This window comes from Manacus vitellinus, unplaced genomic scaffold (genome assembly GCF_001715985.3).
Source record: "Manacus vitellinus isolate BGI_N305 unplaced genomic scaffold, ASM171598v3 scaffold_124_pilon, whole genome shotgun sequence".
Classification (NCBI taxonomy): Eukaryota; Metazoa; Chordata; class Aves; order Passeriformes; family Pipridae; genus Manacus; species Manacus vitellinus.
The window spans coordinates 275,132-302,442 of NW_021938921.1; the positions used below are offsets into that span (position 1 = coordinate 275,132).

General features: G+C 41.3%; 1 protein-coding gene across 6 annotated transcripts; it reads left to right on the forward strand.

Annotated features, from left to right (window-relative positions):
* RBM39 (RNA binding motif protein 39) lies at positions 1-27,311 on the forward strand. Of its 6 annotated transcripts, XM_018067850.3 has the most exons (17): positions 6-63; positions 285-357; positions 1,937-1,990; positions 4,905-5,096; positions 10,407-10,472; positions 10,581-10,634; positions 11,996-12,113; positions 12,668-12,820; positions 13,389-13,526; positions 15,095-15,160; positions 16,183-16,387; positions 16,587-16,664; positions 22,161-22,193; positions 23,319-23,394; positions 23,538-23,643; positions 26,145-26,223; positions 26,313-27,311. In XM_018067850.3, exons 3-17 carry the CDS (start codon positions 1,962-1,964, stop codon positions 26,411-26,413), a joined length of 1,494 nt encoding a protein of 497 aa, XP_017923339.1. In that variant the 5' UTR covers positions 6-63; positions 285-357; positions 1,937-1,961; the 3' UTR covers positions 26,414-27,311. The 6 variants fall into 6 exon arrangements, with proteins under 6 accessions (XP_017923337.1, XP_017923338.1, XP_017923339.1 ...); XM_018067848.2 differs by lacking the exon at positions 285-357 and having other exon boundaries at positions 1-63; positions 1,937-1,986; positions 4,902-5,096; XM_018067849.3 differs by lacking the exon at positions 285-357 and having other exon boundaries at positions 1-63; positions 1,937-1,986; positions 4,902-5,096; positions 10,584-10,634.

Below are 27,311 nucleotides of genomic sequence, written 5' to 3' on the forward strand. Positions count from 1 at the left end.
GTGCCCTGAAAAATGGCTGATGATATTGATATTGAGGCAATGCTTGAAGCTCCTTACAAGAAGGTGAGAAAAATGTGCCATGAAGTTGTGTTTACCTTAATTTAGCATTATTCATGAAACTACTGCTGAACTGTAAACTAACATCCCTGGAGCCCTCATGATTTATCTTATTGGACATGCATTACATGTAACTTTCAAGTTAATTTATACTGTTAATGTAATTATATTGTGCAGTAGTTTCACTTCAGCGTGATGAATAAATGCCCATCTATCTCTCTTTGTAGACTTGCCTAACGATATCTCACCTCTACTCCCATGAATTCACCTTTGATTCCAGTGTGAACTGTCAATCATAAGGTAGTAATTGAGTGACGTATCGCTGTACCGTGGTCCCCTAGGTTAAAAAAAAATACAACCAAAACAAAACAAAAAAACCACCCACCCAAAAACCAACCAAACAAAACCAAAACAAAACAGAAAAAAAAAAACCAAACCAACCCCCCAAACCAAGAATCCTAAAACCTCTCCTCTAAAATGGCCAGGTCTAGTTTGGTATAGCAACAAGGTGAATGCAGTGATTTGGGAAAACAGCAGGGTTCCAAGAATAACCTTTTCACCAGTCCCATGGCAAGTAAATATTTGAACAGTCTGCTCAGTGCAAGAAGAGTGGGACTTGCTTTTAATGCAGAAGCTGCTGGCGGTTAATCTTTCAACAGGGCAGATGAAAATCAATTGCTGAGTGAACGAATTTACGGAAATTCTTGGATCCCTGAGTAGAATGTTCTTAGCAAGTAAAAGACAGTATCACAGACTGCGGTGTCATTCTAAAATAAGCTCTTGTATTCTTCTGTCCTAGTTGTTTAATTAGGAAATGTCAATTTTTATGTGAAATTTTTATCAATTAGCATAGTGATGTCTACTTAAACCAGCAGCAAATGAATACTGTCTTTTTTTGTTTTCCACCAAATGGTGGTGAAGTATGAACAGTCTGCATGCTTTAGCACTGGTTTTGAAAGAAATGTATATTAACTTTAAGTCACCTAGGAATTGTACTTTTGATGTAACCAATGTGATTAAACTGTAAAGCCAGTATATAAATTATATAGCAGCTATTGTTAGTCTATTTTGCAGTGTTTATTACAACCGTGTAATGAATTTTGGATGAGCATTTGTAAGTTTTAAATGTATATTTAGTTTATGTAATATTTAGCAGTTACTTTTACATCTTGAAGAGAAATTTGTAAACTATTATGTTAAAATTCTTGTGTCCTGGCTTAACATGGATATTTTCCATGTAAACAGGTATGGAAATAGGGAATGTTTAGGCTGGACTGGTGGATTATTGATGACTTTCTTGGGAGTCGACGTTACTAAAGCAGTGTGAATCCCTGTTTGCTTCAGGGCGAGATGTGTGACAGAGGTGACATCAAGCTCTTACAACCCTTCAACGAAAATGAGCGAAGATCTCGGGAATGGCATCGGTCACAGGAAATCCATAGGAAATCCATAGTGGCTGGCTGCTAGCACAGCCCCGGGGCTTAGGCAGAGATATAGCCTTGGTACTGATCAGAGGGGCACACAAACACAGACCTCAAACTTCCTCTTACATTTTATAGAAATAACATTTAACCACTTGAGTGCTGAATTCTACAGGATAACTTGCTCTCTAAACCATGTAAGGAAGTATCTACAATTTAATATACACTTTTAAATGATGTAAGTCTTGTATTTTGTAATAGTATGACTTAAATTTAAGCAGCAAAGTGGTTAAACATGCCTACCTAAATATTCTAAAGCTTTCCAAATTAAGCTGTAAACAAGTAATTTAGTATTAAAATTTTTGTTTTTATTTTCTTATTCCTATTCCCATTACCCTTTGACCACTTGAAATGTTTCCACTTCGTCCTCACGATGTTCTTCTATCAACCCTGCTTAGGATGAGAACAAATTGAGCAGTGCCAATGGCCACGAAGAGCGCAGCAAGAAGTGAGTGTTGTCTCAGTTCTGTACTTTTGGGGAGAGGCTGCTGAGTTTTGTGAACCTGGGAATGCATGTCAGTAGTATTTACGGAACTAAAGTAACAAAGCTTGGTGTTTGCAGTTGCAGCAATTAGGAAGTCTTTTATTTACAAATGTAGTTAAAACCCTTGCAGCTGATGTCATCGAAGTGTGGAAACATTTAATTAACATCAGATAGAAATACAGACTTAGTATGTTCAGCATATTTAATTTTTTTTGTTACTTTAGCTATGCAGTGGATTTTGCATTTTAAAAGTGTATTTGTTGTAGAATTTATTGTAGAATGTGATTTGAAGCAGTGCAAAGCATTTAAAGATACCAGTGCTTTCTTGAAAAGGTTTAGGGTACTGAATCCCCTCCCTCTCTTCTCTGCATCCCCACCTTTGAAAACTTTTTTGAAAAACAAGAGTACAAGCCCACCTTCTTCAGCAAGCATAATTCCAGAATCTGAACACCTTCTGATGCCCCAAGCAGTCTGGAATGAAACCGGGAATTTGAGGAAAAATGCCTTATGTAAGAGTCTATTAAATACCCCAAATAAACGGAAGGTTTTTAAGTCTGTAAAATAAATTCTGTACCTTACAAGCGTCATTTGGTGATGAGGTAATTGATGTAAAAAGACAAATTTTTAGAGTGATATTTGACTAAGCAGAAAGCAGTGCATTTTTGTAATACACAGCTATCTTAAGAAGTCAGCATGTGCTGTTGTCACCTTCTGAAATCATGCAGATGACATGCTGAAGGGATCCAAAGAAAGTTTTATCCCAGGTGTATGGATATTTGGGGAATTATAAGTCCAATTCCAAGGTCAGGCTTTAGTTGTAATCAAATAATCTAAAATCGATTATACCTTATCTGTGTTCTAAACAATACTGTGAACATCCTTCTCATGCTAAATCCTAGGACTCCTAAAATTCCAGCAAAAGCAACTGCTCCCAATATTTTTAAGCCCTAGAAGTTCATTTTCATAGAGCTGCTGTTCCACATAATCTTTAAAGAACGAATTGCGCTCTTTTGTTTGTGACTCGTGACAGTGTCTTCTGTTGCTGAAGACAAAGGTATATTTAGGCTTTGCAAGACTTCTTGCTGTGCTTTAAATCAATTGAATTATATGCAGATGATATTCTGTATCTGCTTCAGTTGGGCAAATACTGAAATAAGATTCAAACTGTCAAGAAAATCCACAGCAAAAATCAGCAAGTTAAAAAAAACAGCTGCAGGTTTCAGTAATTGTCAAATGATATTAAATGTCCATGTTAGTAATGAGAAGGATTAAGAATCTGCATTCTTCCTGGATGTCTGTACTGTATGTCCAGGTCAGTCCTGGTTTGGAGGCTCAGTGTGGGTCTGGACTCTTGGCAGTCTTTGCCTGCACAGGGGGTTCAGCTCCCTGTCTGATAGGGAGTGGCTGCAGTTACCACTTACTGGTTCTGGGCAGGATAGCGAGCTACAGGGACGATTTTTCAGAGCTGTTATGATGGTGTTTTAGGGGTAACTTGGGGAAATGTTGGTAAGTGATGGGTCCTAGAGAGGAGGGATACTGCATGCCTGGCCATCCCAAACTGCATTACAGCAGGACGTGTGAGTCAGTGACACTGATAACACCACCCAGAAATAGAGAACTATTGGAGGTTGTGAGACTTCTGATATCGGGGTTTGATGCAGCAGCTTCTCTGTCCTTACAAAAATATTAGAGAAACTGGTGGAAAAAACTAAATATTCCAGTGTTTAAAACCTAATCACAAAATGTTTGTCTTCAGAGACAAATACTAAGATAGTTTTAATAGATCTTCCTAGGTAGAGATTGGAGAGCAAAAGCTGCTAGTGATGATTAGGCTTAGTTAGGTGTGGCAAGTGAGAGACTTTTTACTTAAGAAATGGAAACTAACTAGAAGTCTCATTTTCTTCATGGCCATAGAAAATAACAGTAATGAACCTTTTGTAATCCACATGCTCTTTTTAAAAAGAAGTTTTTAGGTGTATGAGTGACCACTTTGAAAAAACACGGTGTATGCAATCAGAAGGAAAAATTGAGGAACAAAGGACGTTTCAAACTTCAGAAGTTTAGCAGCAAAATTGATTATTTTGCTGTCTTAAGTAATGGCTTGAGCATCTGTTTACCATGTGTTTTATGTATACATACGTATATATTTTAAAAACTAGGGGACTGTCAGCTTTGGTGGTCTGAGGCTGAGATAGAGGGAAAAAATTCACAAATAATGCAAATGCCAAGAATGGAACAGTTGCTCACTGGTTTTCAGATATGAGGTATAGTTGACTTACAGATCTTAAAAGATTAGATTTTCTAAGTAAATGGTTAAAGCTACGAAGATCTGCAGTTTTGACCCAAACCTGTGACAAGCATGGACTTAAAAAAGCAAGTGGCTTATGAGCAGGAGTAGCAAGTAGGGAAGAAAAACTCTTCAGCAGTGTGTTGAGTGATGGTGGGGAATATTAACCATCCTTCCTTTCCCTCAGACTTGGGTCTTTCTATTTTGGTTGTTTTGTTTTACTTTGCTGTAAAAGTGTAATTTGATCTTAGAATCTTGATACTGAGTTTAAAGTGTGGTTGAAAGCCACATGAAGTACTGCAGCTGGTATGTAGTAGATCCAACACAGGAAATGGTTTTTTAGTCCTTTTACTCTTCTGGAAGCGTTCTCTAGCAATTATGAAATTTAAAATAAAGCTGTTTTGTTGTGGACTTTATAGTGATAGAAGATTGCTGGCATGCTTAACCACCCACTTAACAAAAAACCATATAAATATTAACGGGTGGAAACTTCTCCTGTCAATGTCTTTGACATCAGGTTGGGGGAAGTGTGGGATTTGGGGTAAATAACACTGAGCTGTGGGCATAACCGAAGTTGTGGGTTTTTCCTCAGGAGAAAAAAGAGCAAGAGCCGAAGTCGAAGCCATGACAGAAAGAGAAGCAGGAGTAAGGAACGCAAACGGAGCCGGGACCGGGAGCGGAAGAAGAGCAGGAGCCGGGAAAGGAAGCGGAGCAGGAGCAAAGAACGCAGACGCAGCCGGTCCAGGAGCAGAGACCGCAGGTTCAGAGGCCGCTACAGGAGCCCCTAGTAGGTTATTTGTGTCGAGGTGCATGGGGGCTGCTTCAGTGGTGTGATGGGGAAGCCTCAAGTTTCACTTTCTGCTTTCTAAATGGGTCACTAATAATCTCAGAGGGTGAGAGGCTGAGTTTGAAGAATGTCAATAAACACAACATGGAAAAGAGGAGGACAGTAACATATCCCCCTTCTGCTGGTTTTCCTTCTGAGCCAAAATGAAAGATGTAAAAGCAATGAAAGAATGTGTACAGCTGACTGGAAAACCAAATTTATCACAAAATCAAAGTAACAAGCAAGTTCCCTACTTGTCCAAACTGTCTTCAGTATAAAACTTGACAGCTTAGCTGTCAAAAAGTGAATAGTAGTCTGTGACTTTGATTACAAACTCATAAACCCTTGTTTTTGTATTACTGAAGATTTTTACGGTCTTGCTGCTCTTAAACACTTTACTCCGTAAATGCATATTCCCATAAAGACACCCCACCTTTATGCATCCAAACTGGAAGCATCTTGTCTTCGAAATGCCCATGCATTGCATATTTGCCCTGCTTTTTGTCAGACTTGTCTAGAAACTGTGAAAGAACTCTTTGATCCTCTCAGATATTTAGTTTGACAGAACCTCTGCTGTAAGTAGTTCCTGGCAGTTGTAAATCAATTCTCAAAAGACATTTTTTTCATCAGTATTTGTTTCTGATGGTTTGTATTCCCGCTCTCCCCTTCGCTTCCTGTTGCCTCTTTGCAGAAAACCAGTGAGAACTGGTGTATATGGTTGACTGTAGTTAATAACCTGAGGCTGCTCCTTGTGTCTGCTGTTGTCCAGGACTCCTCTCAGCTGTTACCAAGTCTGGGAATGCAAGGTCCCGTAAAAAGTAGGCAATTGGAAAGGATGTATTTTTTAAACCATAACATGTAATGCCATCTGTGATGAAGATATCTCTCAAGGTGTTTGAGCAGACAGTGTTTATCTTCTGATAAATTGCAGGCTTGCACAGTTTTAGTACATGAATGTTTTTCTTGGCTGGGTCCCAATCCAGGAAATGCATTCTCTTTTGTACTCTTGGAATGCAAACAAAACTGCCTGAGGTCTCAGAGTCTCAGTTTGTGCTAAGTCATCTGGATGTGGGCATTCTGATAATGAGAACTTACTGCAGCTCCAGGCTCTGCTGAGGTGCAGTGGCATCCTGTGCCCGTGGGGGTCACAGAGCTTCTCATCCTGGCTTTCCCTTTGTCTCCAGTGCCAGGCTGGGCAGAGCCTGTGTGTGCTGCTCTGGGCTTCAGCTCTGAAGATTTCAGCAGTGCACAGTTGGCTTGCTTTCCTACAACTCTTTGCTACCTGTAAGGTTACAGTAGCTGGTTGGGTTGTGCCAGTGCCACTGTTGTGGCTCAAGACACAGAGGACCTTGATCCAAAACTTGAGCCTTCCATGTGTGAGCCTGACAGCCTCCCCTCCGGTGCGGTGGTGCAGGGGGAGGATGTCCTTCGTCTCTTCACATAGTTGGGAGTTGCTGCATTTTCCCAGCTGCGTTGGAGAGTTTTGTTCTTTGGTATTTTGTTGTCACTGGGTGAGAATGTTCTTCAGCTAGAGAAATTTGGAAGTTCCAGTGTTCTGGTCTTCCAAAATAATTTCCTCAAGTAGAGATTGAAAGTGCAATAACCCATGCCTGTTCTAAGGCATTGAGGTACGTTATGCCAGAAAGGTAAATGATTGTGAGGGTTCTTTTTCCCTATTCTGACACTTCTGTAGCTGTTCTGGGTGATTTCTCTGGAAATACAGTGAACAAGAAGCTGAGATGGTCTGGTATGCCCTGAGGATACATGGTTGTGCTTATTCGTTTGGTAGTTCTGCTGCAGTTGCCAGATTGTTGCTTTCATTTAACCAAGTAGAATTTTAGTGTTTGAAATGGTTTAGTGGAAGACTGGAAACAGGGCAGGCACATGTATCCCAGGGGGACTGCTGTTGACTGTTGGCAGTCAGCAAGCAATCTGCTGTCAATCACTTGTAGATCATGGATGGTGCTGTTGAAGTAATACATATGCTACTGTGATTCCCAAATTCTAGTTTTGTCTCAAGAAGTGTGAAAGAGAAGGGCCTCAGAAGATACAAGAGTGGAGAGCTCCTAATTTCCTGTTTGTTACTCTTCAAATGCAGACACCCACCTTTAAATCTGTATGAGACATTGACTCAGGGAGACAGGAGTTTTGGAGATGAAGCCTCCTGCACCACTGGCTGCCTTTCAATCAGATAACTTTGGATCACCAGAACTGGTGCTTTCATTTGAAGAAATTGTCTCTGTATCAGTGCCATCAGCTCAGCATTTCGAAAGTAACTGCCAGAGTTCTCTTGCTGGCTGGGGCAGCATGTAGATCAAAATGCATTATGGTTTCTGTTTTATCTTATTTGTTACTCTTTCTCCTCCTTGTGATCTTTCTCATTTGCTTTATAAAGGCTCCTTTTCAAGCTGATGCCTGTAAACTGAAATGTTCTTGCTGCTGGAGCAGTTAAGAGGCATCTCAGCAACAGTGAGAAGAAAAAGTCTAGTATGGAGAAGAGAGTGCCACAGAGAGCCTGAAACCTTGGAATTTGTTAAGCTTTAGAAAGTGGTTAAATGCTTCAACTTTTTAAAATGGGGTGACTGGCTTGCATTGCTTAATGTTGACAGGGTTTTTTTCTAATGTTATTCTCACGCATGTTGTTCTGTAAGTGTTTTACAGCTACATTATTAGGTCTCTTAGTAGAAAGAACTTGACTGGGTATTCTTGCTTAGACATGTGTCTGGCAAATCGCAGACACATGTACAGTAGAAGTACTAATGTACAGTAGAAGTCACTTAGACCATCCTGTTTCTATTCTGAAACCAAGAATTTGGACAAAGCTGTCGGGAAAACAGATGTATTACATGAGGACTGAAAGTTCATCATGATGCCCTGGACTTTGTTAGCCAAAGTTTGCCTTGTCCAACACTGTTTTGTTGGAGTCTTGAGTAAGAATTAGCAGGTAAGAGCTGATAATTTGCTGGCTGTCTTCTGACCTGACTGCTGTTGGGCTGTGTGGCATCATGCAGGTTTGGGAAGGCATGTCCCTATGGACTGAGGGCCTTTGGCTTATGGACAAGGGGACTCCTAGATATAAAGATGAATTGCTTGTGACATGGTGCTGCCTTGCATGATAGCAGGAGCTGGGCAGCAGCTGTAGGGGCCGTAGGAGCGAAGCAGCTTTCCCTGAGATCTACAGCTTTACAAGCAGGTCTCCTTGGAAAAACAAAGGGAAGTGCATCCTGCAGAACACTGCTGAAAAGGGATCTTGAGAAGGTAACTTGGGCTGTCACCTTGCCCTAGGCAGCTTTGTGCTCAGCCTGGGATGGCTTTAGGTCACTGGGGTTTGTCAGTGTTTCATGGAATCATGTAAGGAAGGTACTACTAATTGAGTGAAAATGGAAAAGAGATTTTTGGAGTTGTAGTGGGTCGTGCGTTTTTCTCCCCACTTTTTTCCTTTTCTCTCCCTCCCCCTTGGGAAACTGTGCATGTATTTGAAAACTGTTACTGTGTTACTTATCAATTATTTGTGTTTTGGGGATTCTTTTCATTAGATTTAGACAAACAAAACATTTCTTTCACCATTTCCTTAAAAACTCATAATTATTTACTATTGTTTAGTTGGTCTGCATGTTAGTATTCTGGAATTACTGTAATTGGTGTGTCTGGCTGCATTTGATTTGAACTGGAGAACACCACGTTCTATACTGGGAGGTGTGAAGGTGCAGGGTAGTCCCATGTTTGGTAAGAAGTTGGCCTCTGGAATCAGTACCAGCATTTCCAGGTGCAGCTTTCAGCAGTTTCTCAGATACTGGAGAACCTGAATGGATGCTCCGAGCAGTCATTTGTCTGGACTTGAGTAGGAAATGGAGTAATTTATCCTAGGCAGAAAATTCTGGGTTTGATCAATAGCAATCTCATCTCAACACGTGCCTGTGTTTTGTGTCTTATTTTCTCTGTTCTTAATAAGTAGTTTCTAAATGGTCTTTTTTCTTTATTTTTTTTCCAGTGTTGTACAGGGCCATATTTCCCTTGCTTTAACCTGGCCAGCACGGTTTTGGATCTTGGCCCACTACTTCCACCTGTGTCATGACATGTTTAAAAATGGGCATCCTCCTCCTTGCTGTGGATGCTGAGTTTCACTATAAGCATTACTGCTCCACTGAGGAGCAAGAAGATGTTTTTCAGACAAATTGCCTGGCCAAATGGATTTAGTGGAAGACTTCTTAATGTCTTCAGCCCGCCGTGTCTTTCAGGGTGTTTCACATCAAATTGTAGCTACAACAGAAAGAATCAATTGTGTGCAGATGGAAAGCCAAAGCCCCAGTGCACAGCATTCAGTCTGTGCAGCAGTGCCTCTGCTCGGTGGAGATACAGGAAGAATGTTAACAGGTGTTGTTCTTTGCCTTGTATCTACCAGGACATCAAGTTCAGGGAGAACACGATGGGATGAGTCCTACTGCCCGTGTCACAGGCTGTCCCCATGTGCCACGTTACCTAGTGAGGACTGTCCTTAACATGGAAGTTAAGGGCAGGTTACAGTTTGTTCTAACAGACTTTGTGAAGCCTGGAGAACTAAAATTAGATTCAGCCAAGAGGTTGGATTCCTTCTGTGGTTCCATGTCTATATATAGGGCTAACTGCTGGGTTCACTGCTTCTGTGGTTTGGTGGCCATTAAGAACTTTAGGAAGCTTCATTGGCATATTTGTAGCACTTCAGTGGCGAGAGCTGAGGCAACATTAGTGAATGTGTCCCTTAGAGATGTCTGCAGGGAGCTACTTTGGTTTCTTCTTGCACCTTAAATTTCATGAAACTTTTGATTTTAAAACGTTACACTTGAGCAAGTAATCCTGCCAGCACCACTTTGCACACAGCTCTGAGGCTGAGCTCCAGGCCATGCTTTGCAATCATCAGTACATAGAACTTGATGTGGACACAGAAACATGTGCAATGGTTACAGCTGTAACTGTAGCTCAGAATAGTTCACATGTACAAATGTGCCCTGTGTGGCTGGCTCATAATTCACTTCCTGGAGTCCTGCATATTCTGGGGTTTTGTGATGCAGGTGAAGCTGAGAGAGGAGCATATTCCGTGCCTTATGGTCTGGAGTGCTGCATGTGTTGATATCCTGTTGATGATATTATGCATGCATTGGGTGCTGCTGATGGAAATGCTGACCAGTTCAGGTGCAAGGGTGGGTGAGCACTTGCAGTGTAATGTGAGTACAGATGGGAAATCCTGAATTTTGGTACTCAGGTGAGTAATGTCTGTCTTTTCTTTTGCCGTAGTTCTGGTCCAAAATTCAACAGTGCCATCAGAGGGAAGATTGGTCTGCCTCACAGCATCAAATTAAGGTTTCTGACTTTTCTCTACTTTTTATTATATCATTAGTAGATTTTGATTAAAATCAGAGTGGTGTATTTGAAGGTTTTCTTCTAATCTTGTTTCTTCTTTCCTTTTAGCAGACGTCGCTCCAGGAGCAAAAGTCCCTTCAGAAAAGACAAGAGCCCTGTCAGGTACAGCTTTTTACATGTGGTTTTTTGTCCTATTGAAGTTGGGAAGGTGATGGTGAAATAATGCATTAATAAAAAAATGCATTAATGCAATAATACTCAAAAGTGATACTGAAATTCATTTAGAAATCCTGGGAGAGGAGAGCATTGTTAATATGTTGCCTTCTTCCCATGTCATAAACAGTTGTAAATAACATCAGTTTGCAAAAGAAGCTTTGCTTTGGTTTTTTGCATTTGTGTTCTCAATCTTTTGCCCATTAATCGTGAATTAAATTAGCTTTTGTGCTAAATTGTGCTTAATAATCTAAAGAATGGAAAAGTACAAATGCTTCTTTTTGCTTTTCAGTATTTATTCATATTAATTTTAGAGAGGCTCGATACCTTTGAAATGCAGGAGGTGCTTATCCATTCTCAGGCTTCTCATTAAGGAAATTAGATTTAGATAGCTGCTAATGAGATTATTCTCTTACATTAATGCAGTTAAATTTAACCAATCTTGTTTTGTTTTTTAATGACTAGCAAACTCTTACTAAGATAATTCAGTGTAAATTTTTCTTTTGTATTCTCAGTGATTAATATCTATATAATTATATTAATATAAATATGTACTCCATGACTGAAAACTCAGTCCAGGATCCAGCATGCTAGTTCTGTCCTGTACTTGACTACAAGTCAGATTTTTTTTTTTAGATTTGAAGCTTCAGCACCTTAGAAGTGGTGTATCTAATTCCAGATAGTGGTTCAGTATTGAAATAAAATTATTCTAGTGCTTCTGGTGTCAAGGATCAGAGTAATTATTCACTATTCTTATTTTTTTTTGTGAGTTAACAAGCTGAAACTCTGAGGACTGGGAATTCCATTTACATGGCTGTCAGTATTGTTTATGCAGTGGCTGCAGTGACTCTGAGGTGACTGGGTAGATGCCAGATGTGAGTTTGCAAAGCCTGGTTGGCACTACTTGTCTGAGAGTTTGGGCAGCTGGTCTGTGCCAGTTCACCCTGCTGGCCTTTGTATCCTCGTCCTCTCATCTTCGTGACTGTGAGCTCCACAGTGGGCCTGGTACCATTTCTGGACAGCAGCAAAATGGTATCTCTGATTAGTTTGGGCCTCTGGAGGTAAAATAGAAGTTTTCAGGCATATTTAATGCTCGCAGTTGAAACAGGATATTCAGGCATGTTATACAAGTAAATAGATTATCATATTAATATTAGGTACTCACTTCTTAACCCTGCCTTTTTTAAATACAGCAGGTGTGTTTTTCACTATTAGACTGGGAAGTACTGATTATTTAGTGTTTCACATGCAGTCCAGAGATGAGTTAGCTTAATTCAGTTCATTTTTTAACTGAACTTTGCTCTTTCCAGAGAACCTATTGATAATCTTACCCCTGAAGAGAGGGATGCTCGAACAGTATTCTGCATGCAGTTGGCTGCAAGAATTCGACCAAGAGACCTGGAAGAATTTTTCTCTACAGTAGGGAAGGTAATTAATAGGGAAGTTAAAATGAACCTGACTACTGCCTCAAGCTGTCCCAGTAGAACTTAAGTACAGGATTGATATTTTTGAGGATTGTAAGCAGGTGGAGCTTCCTGTACCTGTGCAAAGGGGGATGAATGACGATGAACTAGTTATTAAAGGCTTTGAACGTGAAAATGTAATTTCTCAGGAGTTCATTGTTCATGTGATGTGATGCAAAACATGTCGATTCAATTCTGATTCAAACAACTTCATTTTTCATATTTTCTGTCTTTTTCAGATAGATTTGTCAGTTATAGTGTAACTTGAAAATTCATTTAACTTCTAATTTTGAAAAACTTTTGTCATACACTACATTTGACTTTGAACAGCAGCTTTAGTGCTCACTTGCCTCTGGGATATGTTTGTTAAAGCTGTATGCTGCCATAGATTTTCAGCACAATTACAAAGCCATTGGCTTGGCAGATGATCATCTCATTATTAATACCTGTCTGAGGAATGGGCTGCATTAGGTTTTTTCCTTTATCTCCAAAGTACTCATGTCAATTCTTGCCTTTCAGGTTCGTGATGTGCGAATGATTTCAGATAGAAATTCCAGGCGTTCAAAGGGAATTGCTTATGTTGAATTTGTTGATGTTAGTTCCGTGCCCCTGGCAATAGGACTGACTGGACAGAGAGTCCTGGGTGTACCCATCATAGTACAGGCATCACAGGTAAGGAGTTGTAAATCTCATTTTTGTTCATTTTGAGTTATGCCTTTTGTGTCTTGCTGAGAAACGTAATGTTTGAAAGTTTGGTTACCATTGCATGTTTGGAAAACCTTAACAAGGATGATTATTTAAGCTAATTATAAATGGACTTTTGTTTCCCATAGATGACAGGCAAATTAAAGCAATCCAAAGTGATATAAATGCATTTTGAAGATACAGATTTCAAGCAAGTAGTAGTAAAGAAATTGAAATAGTGTTACAGAATTGTAGGTTATATTGTGTATGCTTTCCAGCATGTGTAAAAACTGTTAATTTACTAGATACAAGCCAGAATTATGCATGAAGTTTTTCAGTTTAAAGGCTTTTGGAATCTGTGTCTCTGTACTTGGTCATCATCTTGGGTTCTGTGGATTTTAATTTCAAGTCCGATGGATAGTCTGCAGATTATACAACAGCTCGTGGTCTTTTGGTGAATCTGCCTAGTTCTGATCTAATAGATATATACTGCTTATGTTGGGGTTTTTTATTAAGTTTTGACAGAAGGTGAGTTTTTATTTTCTCCTTTTCTTAGGCAGAGAAAAACAGAGCAGCAGCAATGGCAAACAATCTGCAGAAGGGCAGTGCTGGTCCCATGAGACTCTATGTGGGATCATTACACTTCAACATAACTGAAGATATGCTTCGAGGAATCTTCGAGCCATTTGGCAGGGTAAATGTTAATTTGGCATGTTGTGTTGTGGTAGTTTATCTGAGAAACCTAGATTAGTTGTGGAGCACTCACAGCTTCTGCAAATAATTCAGCTTCACACCCACGGAACGTTTGTTTCCTTCTTGCACTGCTGTGCCCATAAACATCCCCAGGCTTTGGGTGCGTGGGTGGTGTTAGAGAACAGATGAGGACCTGGGTTTGTGGTGGTGTCCAGTGAATTGGAATGGCAGATCTTACAAAGGAAAGCTGAGAATTCCATGAGTACCTAAATTAAGGATCAGGGGAAAAAAAAACCCCAAAACAAAACAAAAACTCCCTACGTTGTATCCTGCCCCTGTGACTTGTGAATATCTTTCCCATCTGTGATTGTGAATGAGGGCCCTGTTTCACAGGTTAAAGCACAAAGCACAGGATTGGGGCTGAGGTCTGAGAATATTTTGCTATCAGCTGTGTCTGAGGACTTTTTGCTCAAGTTTTAGCTCATGTAAGGACCAAGAACTAGTGGTGTGGCCTGTGAAGCTCCAACTTGGGCCCCTTCTCACTCCTGAGCATTGGGCCCTAGTTTGCAGCATGGCAATAAGTTTTTGTAGAGAGAATTATGGAAGTGAACAGATCAAATCCAAAGTTTCCAGTGGAGCTCCAATAACTGTTAGCTGTACTGTGCCAAGGTACCTGGGGTATTTCATTATGAGACAGGGGAAAGTTAGGTACTTAATGAGGAAAAAGAAGTCCATTAATGTTTGGATTCTTTTCATACTGTCTTTGGATATGAACCCTGCTTCATACATACGGTGGCAGTGCTTTTCACATGCATTATTCAGACCCAGTATGCCCATCCCTTTAAATCTCTTGTGCAAAACCCTAGAAAATTGCTCTAGTTGATTAAATTTTAATCCACATGGCTGCTGTTCTTGTTTATTTTTTTTTTCTCAAGGTCTGACAGTAGCATTAAGGTAGTTTTAGGAGGGTTACACGTAGAGCTGTGAAGGTCTTTCCTTCTTATTCCATATACTCCAGTCCTAAACTCAGTTCTGTCTTCTGTGTTGCTGTCTCTTCCAAACACTACTTTATGGCTCATGGATGACTCAGCACCGTGTTTTAAATTCAGTCACTGTAAACTTCTAGGAGTTCCCAAATACCAGTAATTATTAAAATGTACAGTCCTTTCTTAAAGACCCTGGTCAGTCACGCAAACTGCTTTTCTTAGCTTGTGAAACAGTTTCTCAGCATGTGAGATGCATGACCAGTGTGTTTCAGTGAGGATCTGATGGGGTCTGTGTGCTCATGATCTGCTGGAATGTTGCATCAGGAGCAAACCTCTACCTGGAGCTGCACTCAAACCCCTTACGTTTACCTGCTTCTGTCTCAGTATGGGAGCACCTGTCTGGCTGTCAGTGCACTAAGTTTGACTTGAGGAAGGAACGAGAAACTGATTAAAAAACCCCAATGAAAACTGGTTTCACAGTCACGTCTGTGTATTTGTCAGGGCTGTTTCCACGTTGTGTTTTGGTATCTTGTGGGTTGTTCCAAAATGTCTGATAATAAATAGCTTTATTCTTATCTTTCAGATTGAAAGCATTCAGCTGATGATGGACAGTGAAACTGGACGCTCAAAAGGATATGGATTCATTACGGTATGCCTGGGATTGCTGGGCTTCTTAGGCCATTTCTGGGTGTAATCTTCCCATGCAGTAGTGTATCTATATATATATAACCTTGTCATGTGTATATATAGCAGCAGTCTACATTGCTACTATATATATACCTTATCAATCCATATTGCTGTTGTATCTAGAGAGTAGCTACTGTATTGCTACTTTATCTCTGTTAGGTCCCATTTTAGAGGTGTCATGTAGAGGACACACAGCACTGGCCCTTTCCTTTGTTTCTACCAGTTGTCTGGGTATTGTGGGTGAGCAATGGATGTGTTTAGGTGGGAATAGTTTCCTTTGGAGTCAGTGCCTGGGAAAGCAAATGCTGCCTTCTGCAGGCAAAGACACTAGTAAAGACTGGCATTTTTCACAGTTGTGAAAATGATTGAATTTGAGCTTTTTGGGGGACATAAAATTTTAGAAGATGAAACTTTCAGTTGAAAACATCTCTCCTCTTTGCCCTCAGGTACACAATTTTGTGAACTTGAGTTTCTTGACTGACCTGGCAATTTGTCATGGGGACAAAAGTCTCGGCTGGGACCTCTGGCACTTGGACACAAATGAAACCAAACTAACTATATAGTTCAGACTTGACGGTTTTAACACTGATAAAATGTTTGTATGTTTATTTTGATGTTTCGCAGCATAAAGCAGGACATCTGTTAGGAATAATCAGTAAATACCATGGCAGTTGTAAGGTTACAAAGAAAGTGACTGTCACTCTTTTAAGAGAACTGCAGCCCAAGACATCTGTTGATTGCAGTATCTAGATGCTATAACTTGAACTATAATTATGTTTAAATACATTACCTAAATATGAGACAGTAAATACCAAAATCTGTGTGTTTGGTTTAAATTAAAAATACAGAGCATATTTAAGTTAGCTTGTTGCTGTTATCTTAGAGAGTTTCTTCTGTTTCTGTAATTGTGAATGTTGCATACAGTAGAAGTGTTGCTGAATCCTGTAGGCAGTATTACTGAATTTCCCCTTTTCCAATCTATAGTTCTCAGACTCTGAGTGTGCCAAAAAGGCCTTGGAACAACTCAATGGATTTGAGCTGGCTGGGAGGCCAATGAAAGTGGGACATGTAACTGAGCGTACTGATGCTTCCAGTGCCAGCTCCTTTTTGGACAGTGATGAGTTGGAACGGACTGGAATTGACTTGGGAACAACTGGTCGCCTTCAGTTGATGGCAAGGCTTGCAGAAGGTGGGTGTGATGTTTAATAGGAAATATGCAAAAAATACACGAGTTTGCAGAGTTTGAATTAAACCCCCCCACAGAACTTGGGATAACTGCATGAAATGGTCTCTTTAATCTTTTGACAACAGTAAGATTTCTGATCCTTGTGTTAGTGCATCCCTGAGTGAGTGGCAGTGCCCGCTCCAAGGTCTGTGTTGTGTTGCAGGTACTGGGTTGCAGATTCCTCCAGCTGCACAGCAGGCTCTGCAAATGAGTGGCTCTTTGGCCTTTGGAGCTGTGACAGGTAAGAAATGATGACCTGTTTATTTTTCAAAATTACTTTTTGCTTTATAATTCTGTGACAAGAGGTACTTTAATATGTTTTGTGATCTTTTAAAATGAAAACACAGGTATTGCAGTGTGTTTGACACACTGTAAAACGCTGCAAATCCGTAAGCAGATAACCAGGGACAGTATCACAGTTGGGATGGGTGTGATTCACTTTGCAGTATTTTTGCAAATTTGTTGTAGTTCACCTAATTCATCCCAAGCCTTCATCTCTTTATCTGTGCTATTCTCTGTGCTAATGGGGACTTGTAAGTTCTACTGCACTGTAAGTGTTGACTGCTAAAAATGGCAGGCCCAGCATTGGACGAGCATTGACCCCTGTGAAAAGCCTGGGCTGTCCCAGGGGCAGGGAGGTTATTAGGACTTGATGTGGGACATGTCCCGAGGGTGGCAGCAGTGTTAGACATATACAGTGTGTGTCCTGGTGAGGAAGGACATTGTATGTCAGGGAATGTGTGTTGCTTGGATTTGGCTGTGGTTGTTTGTGTGTTCTGCAGGTGGGTATGCTGGAGTGAGGCTGAATATATGATTGCTGCTGCTAGTTCTTACTGGCCTAAACAGCAAACTGTTCAAGGGGTGTTCAGTGAATAACCTCCCACGGGAGGTCAGGGTTTCACAGAGTGGAATTTCTTCTTTTTGTTACTTTTAGTTAGTAATAAGAACAGAGAACTTTCAACTGTCACAGCAGTAGAAAATTACTTAATGTCACAAATAACGAGATGCTGGAACATGTGAGAAAGTGTCAGGACAGTAGCAAAGAATAGGTGGCATTGTTGTTTTGCCTTCCAGCAGAGTTTGTGACAGAAGTGATTCAGACTTAATAAGATAGGCCTGGATCATGTTACTGAAGGTCAGGTGCAGTCCTATGAAGAGCACACCTGTAAAGCTTTAGACAGTTGCTAAAAGAATATAATAGGGTTGTTCTAGAGATGTGCCCTTGGAAGGAAAAGGAACTGGCTAGTGAAAGGAAAATGTTGGTTGTCTGCTGAAGAAGAAAAGGATGAAAAAAGCACAGAGGTAAGGAAAAAGTGTATCTAGATCAGAAGGAGAAGGAAAGGTCACCACCACTAAAGTTAGATCACTGTTAATGCAGGTGATACAGTAGTGTGGCAGTCAGGTGTGGAAACAGGTGTAGGCAGTCAGAAATGAGAAAAGTATTTAAAAAAACCCTCAATCCTTTCCCATTTGAAACAAACAAGGCCAAAAAAATCTCACCAAGCTCACCAAATCAAGAATATGGCCAGAAATACCTGACACAGAACTGTTCAGACAGGTGGAATCAGCATGAGATAACCTGCCTATGGAGAAATAAATGATAAGGTTGAATACAGGTGTTTGAAGAAGGTGCATGTTTAGCAACTATAGAAATGAAAGTGGTAGGGGTAGCATTGTTTATTCCACTGGTATTGTACAAAAGGAATAATGCAGACATGTGCAACTTTAAGTAACTTTGGAAAAAGATAAAGCTTTTTGCTGCCATAGAGTCATGAGCTATCCCCAAAGTGAGATTTGGTTATGGATTAAAGATCTCTTTACTCTTGTTAGAGAAAATTACTACCAGGAATTATGTCATTGTGGGAGACTTTAACTTCCCTGATACAGATTGGAGAAGAATTGCTAGTAATAATGGTGGGGCCCAGATATTCCTGGATGTGATATCCGACAAATTTCTTCATCAAACACTCACTGACTCATGAAGAGGGGATGCTATTTTAAACTCAATTTGGTAAGTAATGAAGATGTTATGGATGAGAATAGAAATGACCATTGACTTGAGGGATCATGAGTTGCTCATGTTTAAATGAAAGGATAAACAAACAGGTCTGTAACTAAGGCTTGTGATTTCAAAAGCAATGGTTGAAGAAACAAGGCAATAAAGTCATCTGGTCTGAGCAAATTGGGTGTTTGAACAGGCAGGATGTGAGAAGTTTCTTCTGTTCCACATTGCTAATGCTGTATTGGATCTGTATTCCACAGAAAGAAGAAAAAGCCCTGTTAGAAATGGGCTCCCCACTGAACCCGGGGGATTAACTACCTCAAAAGAAATAAGGAATAAGCATACAGCCTATGAAAAATAAGAAAAAGGACTAATAACAAAAGAATATTTTTAGTTTGGGAAACAGATAGAAAGAAAATTACCTGCCAGCAGTCAAACTGAGCTAGACATTGTAAAATACATGAAAGGATAGATGAAGATTTACAACTCTTGGAGAACAAAAAGGAAGCAGGGCTCAGGTGAATGAAAAACTACTCCCAAGGTATTTCTAAAGTATCTCATTGCCTCAGTTTGTAGTGGGTACAGTGGTCATAAAGGTTGGAATTTGAGGAGGGTAAGCTAGGAATATGTAGTAAAAAAAAAAAATTATTCCCAAGGTAGAAGCAAAGCTAAAAGAGCTGAGTGTAAACAGTTCAGAGGAGGAAGAAAACTCCCAGGAAATGAGTGGGGGAAAAGATGCTTGAAACATGAGATCTCATCTCTGGTATTGTCAATAAACATTTAAAGTCTGTGATATTGTGTGTAGCTGGAACATATAACTCTAAATTATCTACACTCAAAAGAAAGGAATTAAAATGCCATCTGGCCAGATTCTGGTCCTGTTACTATCTCGACTTCACTCCTTCAGAAGTCATACTAAAGAAGGGAGAATATTATGACAGTATAGCAAACTGTCAGAGAAACTGCATTTCGAGGCTACCAGTCCTTGATGGAAGTGCCTTTCCTGGGCAGGGCAGCCATAGCAGAGCTCTTCTCACTGAACTTTGGGCTCCTGTCGATGGGGAGTTAGGAAGCCAGAGAAGTGGGTAGCACAGGAAGTACAAGGTGTGTAAAGAAGCTGGCTCAGAGGAAGAGGGACTTTTTCCAGGTGAAAGCTGGGAAGGTTAAAGGCTGTTATTGAAGCCAAAATTCAGGTGTTGGGCTTATCTTGTTTAGTACTTACATGAAAAACAATGGTGAACAGTGGGGGTGAGGTGAGTGAACACAGAGGTGCTGTCAGTAAGAGGTTATTGGGGTGTTATATATTGTTCACCTCTTCGTGGTTAAATCAAATTCCAGTTCTGTAGCCTGGGAGCTGAGCAGTGAAAGGTTGCCCAGGAGGAGGAAAATACCTAAATAGTGCAGACAGGGTATGACCTGGCAGCTGACACACTGCCAAGATCAGCTGTGCTCCTGCAGGCAGGACACTGAGCACCTGAGCCACACACCCACAAACAGTTCTGATCAGCCACCTTCAGGAGGGATTCAGTCAAGCTAAAATAGGGAAGGTAAAGAATCAGGTCTGGAGACCTGAGAACTTGGCCATTATTCCCGTGGAAAAAAATCCAGCAGGAAAAGGAATTTAACGTAAATAGTTGTAGCTGTGTACCCTGTTCTCTGTCTGAACATGTGAAACTTAAAATATTCAGGCTATAGAACATTCCTCTAATGCTTTCTGGGGCAAAGTATTCCATCCTGGTGGAAGGAGCTGTCTGGTTTTGGAAGAGATTGAGATGGTGTGCTGCCCAAGAAGGAGGAATAGGTGTTATCATATGAGACCTCTGTTTGGTCTCTGTTCTCTTCACAGTAATGGCTTGGGACACTGGGCATTACTTGCAGGCTTTGGCCTATTTAAAGCCATCTGGATTTCAAAATAAACACACAACTTCGTTTTGTTTTTAGACACAAAGTGTTTGGTAGCTGTTTCTGTATTTCTGCTTTCTCTGTGCACTGAGCCTGTACTCCCATCATGCCAAAGAGGTTATATATACAGAACATACTGGAAAAGTTACCTAGATCTGAACTTGACAGATGTATTAATTTTAATTTTCACATATTATTTAAAACTACGTGTAGGGAAAGAGTTGACGGTAAAGAAAGACAATGAATTTCTAAATTCTGAGTGATTTTAGGAGGGAGAGGAAAGGACTATTCTTCAGTCACGAGCAACAAGAGAATTCAGTGAGTTGATGAAAGATTTGGTGAACAGTGGGTTATGTTTCAGAGGTGGTAGATAATTAACTGATGAAACTGTTGCACAAGACAGCGGTAGCTGATTTTTTTCTGTATTTACAACTGTTCTGGCTCTTGGCCCTGGACAGAATTTGCACTGGTGGTATGTGCAGATTTGGGGCAGGAGCATTCGGCTCCAGAGCCCCAGCTGGCCCACGTGGGACAAGTTCAGCTGGACACGATGTGCCTGTGCAGTTGGGTCAGAGTGTCTGTCCTCATGGAAACTGAGGGAGTTCAGGGATTTTAAACACCTTTGTTTTCAAAAGTAACTAGGTAATTAGTTACAGATTTGGCCAAATCCATGCAGTTTCTGCAGAGAATACAGGCTAAGATAGCCTTTGCCATTATGATACTTCCACTCTATGGAGGTGAGGTTTTCTTTGTGTTCAGATCTGGATGGAAAACATGCCAAATGTAGCCAGCTCTTGTTACAGCTTGGCCTTCAGAGCTTGCTCCTTCCAGTCTTGCTTTTCAGAATGTGTTCTTAGGAAGGTATTTGGGAAGGCACTTGAGGAAGATAGAGAGAAAAAAAATCACTCCTGTTGGTTCTCCAGTGTTGTCGAGGAGGGTTTAGTAGAAAGGGAAAAAGTATGTTCATATTTGATGCCCTCAGGTGTTCCCAGGTAAGCTTGGAAGCTTGCTTGGTGTCTATCACTTTGCTGCTCTCTAAACCAGTGAATTAAGATGATGGTTTACTTCAGTCTTCTTACTCCTTCTGTCTCTGTGCTAAATGGAACATTATTGAGGGGGCTTATGCTTGCAGTTCTTGAATTCTGAAGTTTGCTATTCATTTTGAGATGTTGAGTGTTGAAGTCATGGCTAGAAAGTCGGCATTTGTTTGGTCCCATCACTTCCAGTTGGGACAGCTGTATGTTGCTAAACAAGTAAGTAGTGTTTTCTAGGCAAATTAAATGTTCTCAACTCTTGAAAATGTTTTGAATTTGAAAAATACCAAAGGTTCTTTTGTCATTGTGACATCTATATGGAAAGATAGCAGGGGAAATATCACCTCATTCTACTCAAAATGAATTTTGATAACTGCTTTGAGAATGTCAGGTTTCTATAACTGTGCTTAACTGCTTTCTGTTAATAAAGATGTCAAACCTCTATTGCCTGTCAGAATTGCTGTAATTGTTTTCTCATGGAAATAAATTGTAAAGAGTTCAAGCACAGCAAAGGCAAGAAGAGGATGATAAATTGAATTAAAGGACATGGTCATGTCCTTTAAGGTGTTGTTTCTCTTTGACATACGCTTACCTTTGTGGTCATGGAATCTGTCAAGTACAGAATCTCCCAGCTGAGGAGCTGAGATTAGTGAAGGTACTCACAGCTAGAGAGGAACTGTGAGAGTGGGTTGAGGCACTTGAATAAGCTCTTAACCACAGAAATACAGGCTAAACAACCTGGCTGGCAGGCAGTGATGCTACCAAGCATACTAATTAACTTCTCTGTATTTTTCTTTAGATTTACAAACAAGACTGTCCCAGCAGAATGAAGGTAAACTAGCATTTGATGTGAGTTGTAATTAGTAGGTCTTGTTGCAGATGGCTGTAAGTGAAATGCTTGTGGTGCAGTTTGCCCACACTGAGGCCTTGTGTTCTGTAGGTGTCCCTGGGGAGTCATGCTGTGATTGATTTTTTGACTGGAAATCCTTCATAGCATTTGCTCTGTGTTGGTGACATTCCCCAGCCATGTGTTAGTCCAAGAAAACGTGTGGGGTGGTGTTTGTGGGTTTAGGTGTGGCTGGGTTGGGGGTGTTCTCCTTGCTTAGAGGGGTCATTTGAGAATCAGGAGCTGGGGTTTCTGTCTCTGAGTTGTTCATTATCTGACTACACAACCCAAAATATCTGCAGTGCAGGGGGAGAGGGACGTTATTCCAGCTCCACTGACAGAAGCTGCAGCCTGTGGAAGGGCACCTGTGGGACAGTGTTTAATGATGACTGGCATGATGAGCAGCAAGAAATGACAAGTAGTAATTCCACAGTTACAGGGAAGGAGTATAAATTTATCCTGCAGTTAAATGTTCATAATTTTTGTTGTCAAATGTTACCTGTAATCTGCATTTTCAAGGGACAGAAGTGCAGATACTTTTGAAGCATAATTCAACGTGCTTAAAACAGGTTTTGAGAATTCACCAGGGTCTCTGTCCTTGCTGTGCAGTCAGCTGGGGAGGTGCCACTCTGTCCTGAGCTGCTACTGAGCTTCCATGAGGAGCAAAACATTAAAGGTGCTTCTGGCATACAACTCAGGCAGACATTTTAGATGCAGGTGAAGATGCATGTGTCTCTGCCTTTTAATGTTTACATGGAAAATTTGCCAAAATCAATGTACAGGATTATCTTATCACTTTTCACCTTCAACTGTGGTTCATATGTGCCGGTGTTGGTATTGATCAGTTTAAATGGATCTATCACTGGTAGTGTTTCCTTATGAGTTTTGCTTTCCCGCCTTCAGTTTCTGTTTAGTCAGAACTGCTTCTGCCATTGCTGAATGCTGGGATTTTAAACAGATAGGAGATACTCATTTAAATTACAGCCACACATAGTGGGTTCGTAGATATGTTACTGGTATTTTTTTTCCATTTGTAAATATTTTACTGCTATTTTTTTTCCATTGCAACAGTTCTGGCTGCAGCTGCTTCTGTACAACCACTTGCAACACAGTGCTTCCAGCTTTCCAACATGTTTAATCCTCAAACGTAAGTGACTTATTGTGTGGCATTTGTTGATGACTTTTACATGTGAGAAAGAAATCAGAATGTTGCAAGAGTGTGTTTAATGAGTTTGGGCTGGATTTTGTCTGAGTGAAATCTCTGTCCTGTTTTTCCTGCCCTCCATACAGTGAAGAAGAAGCTGGCTGGGACACAGAAATTAAAGATGATGTGATTGAGGAATGTAACAAACATGGAGGAGTTATCCACATCTATGTAGACAAAAACTCAGCTCAGGTATGCCTGGTTCTGGGGGGACACTGAGCAGCTCTGTTAGCAGCTCTGTTGCTTTATTTTGTCTAGAGGGAGCATTACAAATATGGAGGTTTTCCCTAAATGGAACCTAAATTTCTTGAAGCAGTGTTGCAGTTTGTCCAGGATGTTGGTGGTTCCCTCCTGTTGTGAATCATGGTGTGTAACTGATGTGGGTATGAGCAGTTTGCTGCTGCTGCTCTTGCAGATTTACCCAGCTGAAGTTCTGTGGCTGAAGAGTAGTGACCAGTTCAGTTCAGGCATTTGGCTTTTCCCTTAAGCTGTGCATTTCCCCCACGTCAGGGACTTCCAGTTTCCTCTTTCTGGAGAGCCCAGGCTTCAGCACAGAGGGCCCCTGCTGCAGCAGAATTGAGGTGTGCAGGAAATGTGAGCCTCAGCCCAGGCTTGGGAACAGTTGTGGTCACTGGTGACGTTAGAGCCTTGCAGGGGACAGTCTGAGGGCCTGGAGCTAGAGCAGGGAATTCCAGGTTCATACCTGCATCTTAATCTGAATATGTTTTTCTTCACTGTGTTGGCACAATCCCCAGATTAGTTACCTCTTCCCTGTATTTCAGCTCTTAGAATATATAAACTGTGGAATGTCTGTAAATAAATTTGGCCACCTGGAACCCCTTTTATAAAGAATTCAGAGCCCAGACTGAAGTTCAGTTTTCAGATGGTCTCACAGTCAGGCTGGTTTCTAGCCTTCAGACCCTGGAGGTGTCCTGTTGTGTTCCATGCTGTGGTGTGAGGCTGGAACCCACCCTGCTGTCCCAGTCTGTTTAGGTGGGGTTGGTCTGCCCTGGTGATCACTTGGCACTCACTGACCATTGCTGTCCTTGTGCAGCTGCCACAATGTCACCTGAAACACTTTTCCACGGGTTACAGAGAGTTTAGATGGGAGCTGCAGTTTAGTATGTAAAACAGTGTCCCTGGCACCTTGTAATCTTCAAGGTCACTGCTGTATTGGACTGCTGGGCGGCAGAAACCTTTCCCACAGTGTGTGTCTGTTACTGTCTGAGAGATCACTGGTCTCTGACAGATAAAAAGACCCAACCAACAGCCCACAACACCCCCTCGCAAAAGCCCAACTAAACACAAAACAAAAAAAATCATCACACAACCCCACCAAAAATGCACCAGCCCTCAACATCCCTCACATATGTTCTGAGCACGTAGAGCTGCAATTCTGTTTTACCTTAGCAAGTGGATTTAAAAGAAAAAGCTACAGCTACTGTGTTGTGAGTTAAATGTTTCATAAAAAAAGAAACCCATTTTGTTACAGTAGCACAGATATAAAACATCCATATTTAAAAATACTGGATTTGAACCTAAGCTTTCTTGTGCTGCTCTGTTTTGCAGGCTGAGATTCTGGGCACGTTCAGGACTCTGTCCCAGCCAGACTTGCACACTGAGACTGTCAGGGCTTGGCCATGAGGGGTGATTTGTTGTGGATGAAAGGGTTGCAGTCCCAGCTGAGTGCACGGCTGGTGTACTGCACTGGGGGGTCAAGGAAAGGCACAGCTTTGTGTTGCTGTACCTCATTTTGGGGTTTAAGGAGCTTGGGTGCCTTTGCAGAGGAGGCTGAGAGCAGAGGTGTGTGTGTTCATTGCTTAATGCCTTCATCACCAGCCCCTGAGCAGGGAATGAGCTAGATCACCGTGGGAAGAGTTAGGACAGGCTGGCAAAGGCTGCTACAGGGAAGTCTGTTTCTTAATATATTATTTTCCTGAAAAACCTCTTTCAGCTAGAATCTGATCTGGTTCAGGAATTACTGATGGTAGTCTATTTTTAAGCAGGCAGCCAGAAAAATGCCACGCATTACTGTGGGCATCTGTGTGCCTTGGAGTTGTTGGATGTGACTATTGCAGTTCTCCAGATTAGGGAGGCACAGTGCTTGATTTACAGATGGGGAACTCCAGGTATCTCTGGCCAAGTTCAAAGATCAGTCTGTCATTCACCCTGGGGACCATCTCAGGCCTCCTGCCCTGCTGGGATGGGGTTTTCCCTTTGCCTCAGTCCTTGTTCAAGTAAAGACAGATAGATGCTGAAGGTCATGTAGGAGAATTTTTACAGTATCAGTCTCCCTTGAGGTGCTGTGTGTTCTTCCTGGCCTGGGGAATGGGGCGTGCTTGCTCCTTGTGGAATTGGGCTGGGAGCTCAGACCAGGGAGAGAGGGATCTGTGGCTGAGGGGGGCAGCCACACCCTGTGTGCTGTCCTCTCACAGCCTTCAGGGCCCCTCTAGAGGGCTCTCAGTGAGAGCAGATGAGTGCACGTTTGGGCTGTCTTGGAAAATCCTGCTTAGAAAGATGTGGTGCTGCCTTAACTGTTCCCGTGGGGCAGTGCCTGTCAGGACACTGCCCCCTTCTCCCCTGTTCCTTCTGTCACTGGTCCATGCCAGCGGGGCAGGTGTGGCCAGGGGCTGGCTGAGGCACAGCCCGTGGATGTGTCCCCTCCTCACAGGCTGCCTCGCTGTGTCTTGCAGGGCAACGTGTACGTCAAGTGTCCCTCGATCGCCGCTGCCATCGCGGCCGTCAACGCGCTGCACGGGCGGTGGTTTGCAGGTGGGTGTTTCACGGCCCTTCTCTACTCAGTCACCCCTGGCAGAAATGCCCAGCCACTGATGGTTGTTTTTGTTTGATCCTGTGCTCAGGTAAAATGATCACAGCAGCGTATGTACCTCTTCCAACGTACCACAGCCTTTTCCCAGACTCCATGACTGCAACCCAACTACTGGTTCCCGTTCGACGATGAAGATTAATTTAGTCAGTTTTGTACATAGGTATTTTTTGGAGGAAGATTGAGTTATCTTTTATTTAGATAAAACTAAAGGAAAGGATTTAATGTCATTTTGTGTACACTTCCTGCTACCTTTAAAAATAAAACGAAGTAAGCAGAAATGCAGTGTGTTCATTCTCCCTAACTAGCATTTCCACTGTATACAAAGCTGTTGACTTCTTGTTCTGCCTTGTAATTCTTGTACATTGACTAAGGTGATCCGTAGGAACTGAGAAGTAGCTCATAGATAACAAGTTCTCTGTAAAAGGCAGATGGGACATAATGACATTTTTAATGTTTCACGAGCCTTTCTTTTAATGCAGCAAAGACATTTTACATTTCACTAAATGTGGGTGATCTGCTCAAGGGCAATATCGGAGAGAGACTGGATGAAGGGACATATTTAGTGTTTTGTACAAATGAAAAATCCAAAAGGCTACTGAAGGCTGACTGCGGCAGCTACTCAGCTTGCTTTGTGCTGAATAATTGGTAAGAATAGAAGGATTGAAGGGTTTTATTTCTTGATGGTAACTTTTGATTAATGTATCTGTAAAAGTTTCTTTGTAAATACTGTGAGGTGTGTCTAAGTTTCCAAACAAAACGATCTCTGCATTTCCGGATGAGTTTCCACGTGTGCAGTGAGGCAGAGCTGACAGATTCCAGCCAAGGCTGAAAAGGGGTAGGAAATACAGAAACGTGTTTTGTTCTGGTTGCATATAATCTTTGCTCTTTTTAAGCTCTGTGAGCTCTGAAATATATTTTTGGGTTACTTCAGTGTGTTTGACAAGACAGCTTGATATTTCTATCAGACAAAGACTTTCATATTGCAACAATCTTTGTAAGAACCACTCAAATAAAATTCTCTTAAAAAGGC

What these genes read in the sequence shown, in the direction of transcription:
- RBM39 (XM_018067848.2), top strand. Translation starts at nt 13, where the DNA reads ATGGCTGATGATATTGATATTGAGGCAATGCTTGAAGCTCCTTACAAG. An exon ending in GATGGCAAGGCTTGCAGAAG is followed by an intron (nt 16,388 to 16,586) that starts GTGGGTGTGATG and finishes GTTGTGTTGCAG; the next exon opens with GTACTGGGTTGCAGATTCCT. An exon ending in AACATGTTTAATCCTCAAAC is followed by an intron (nt 23,395 to 23,537) that starts GTAAGTGACTTA and finishes CCCTCCATACAG; the next exon opens with TGAAGAAGAAGCTGGCTGGG.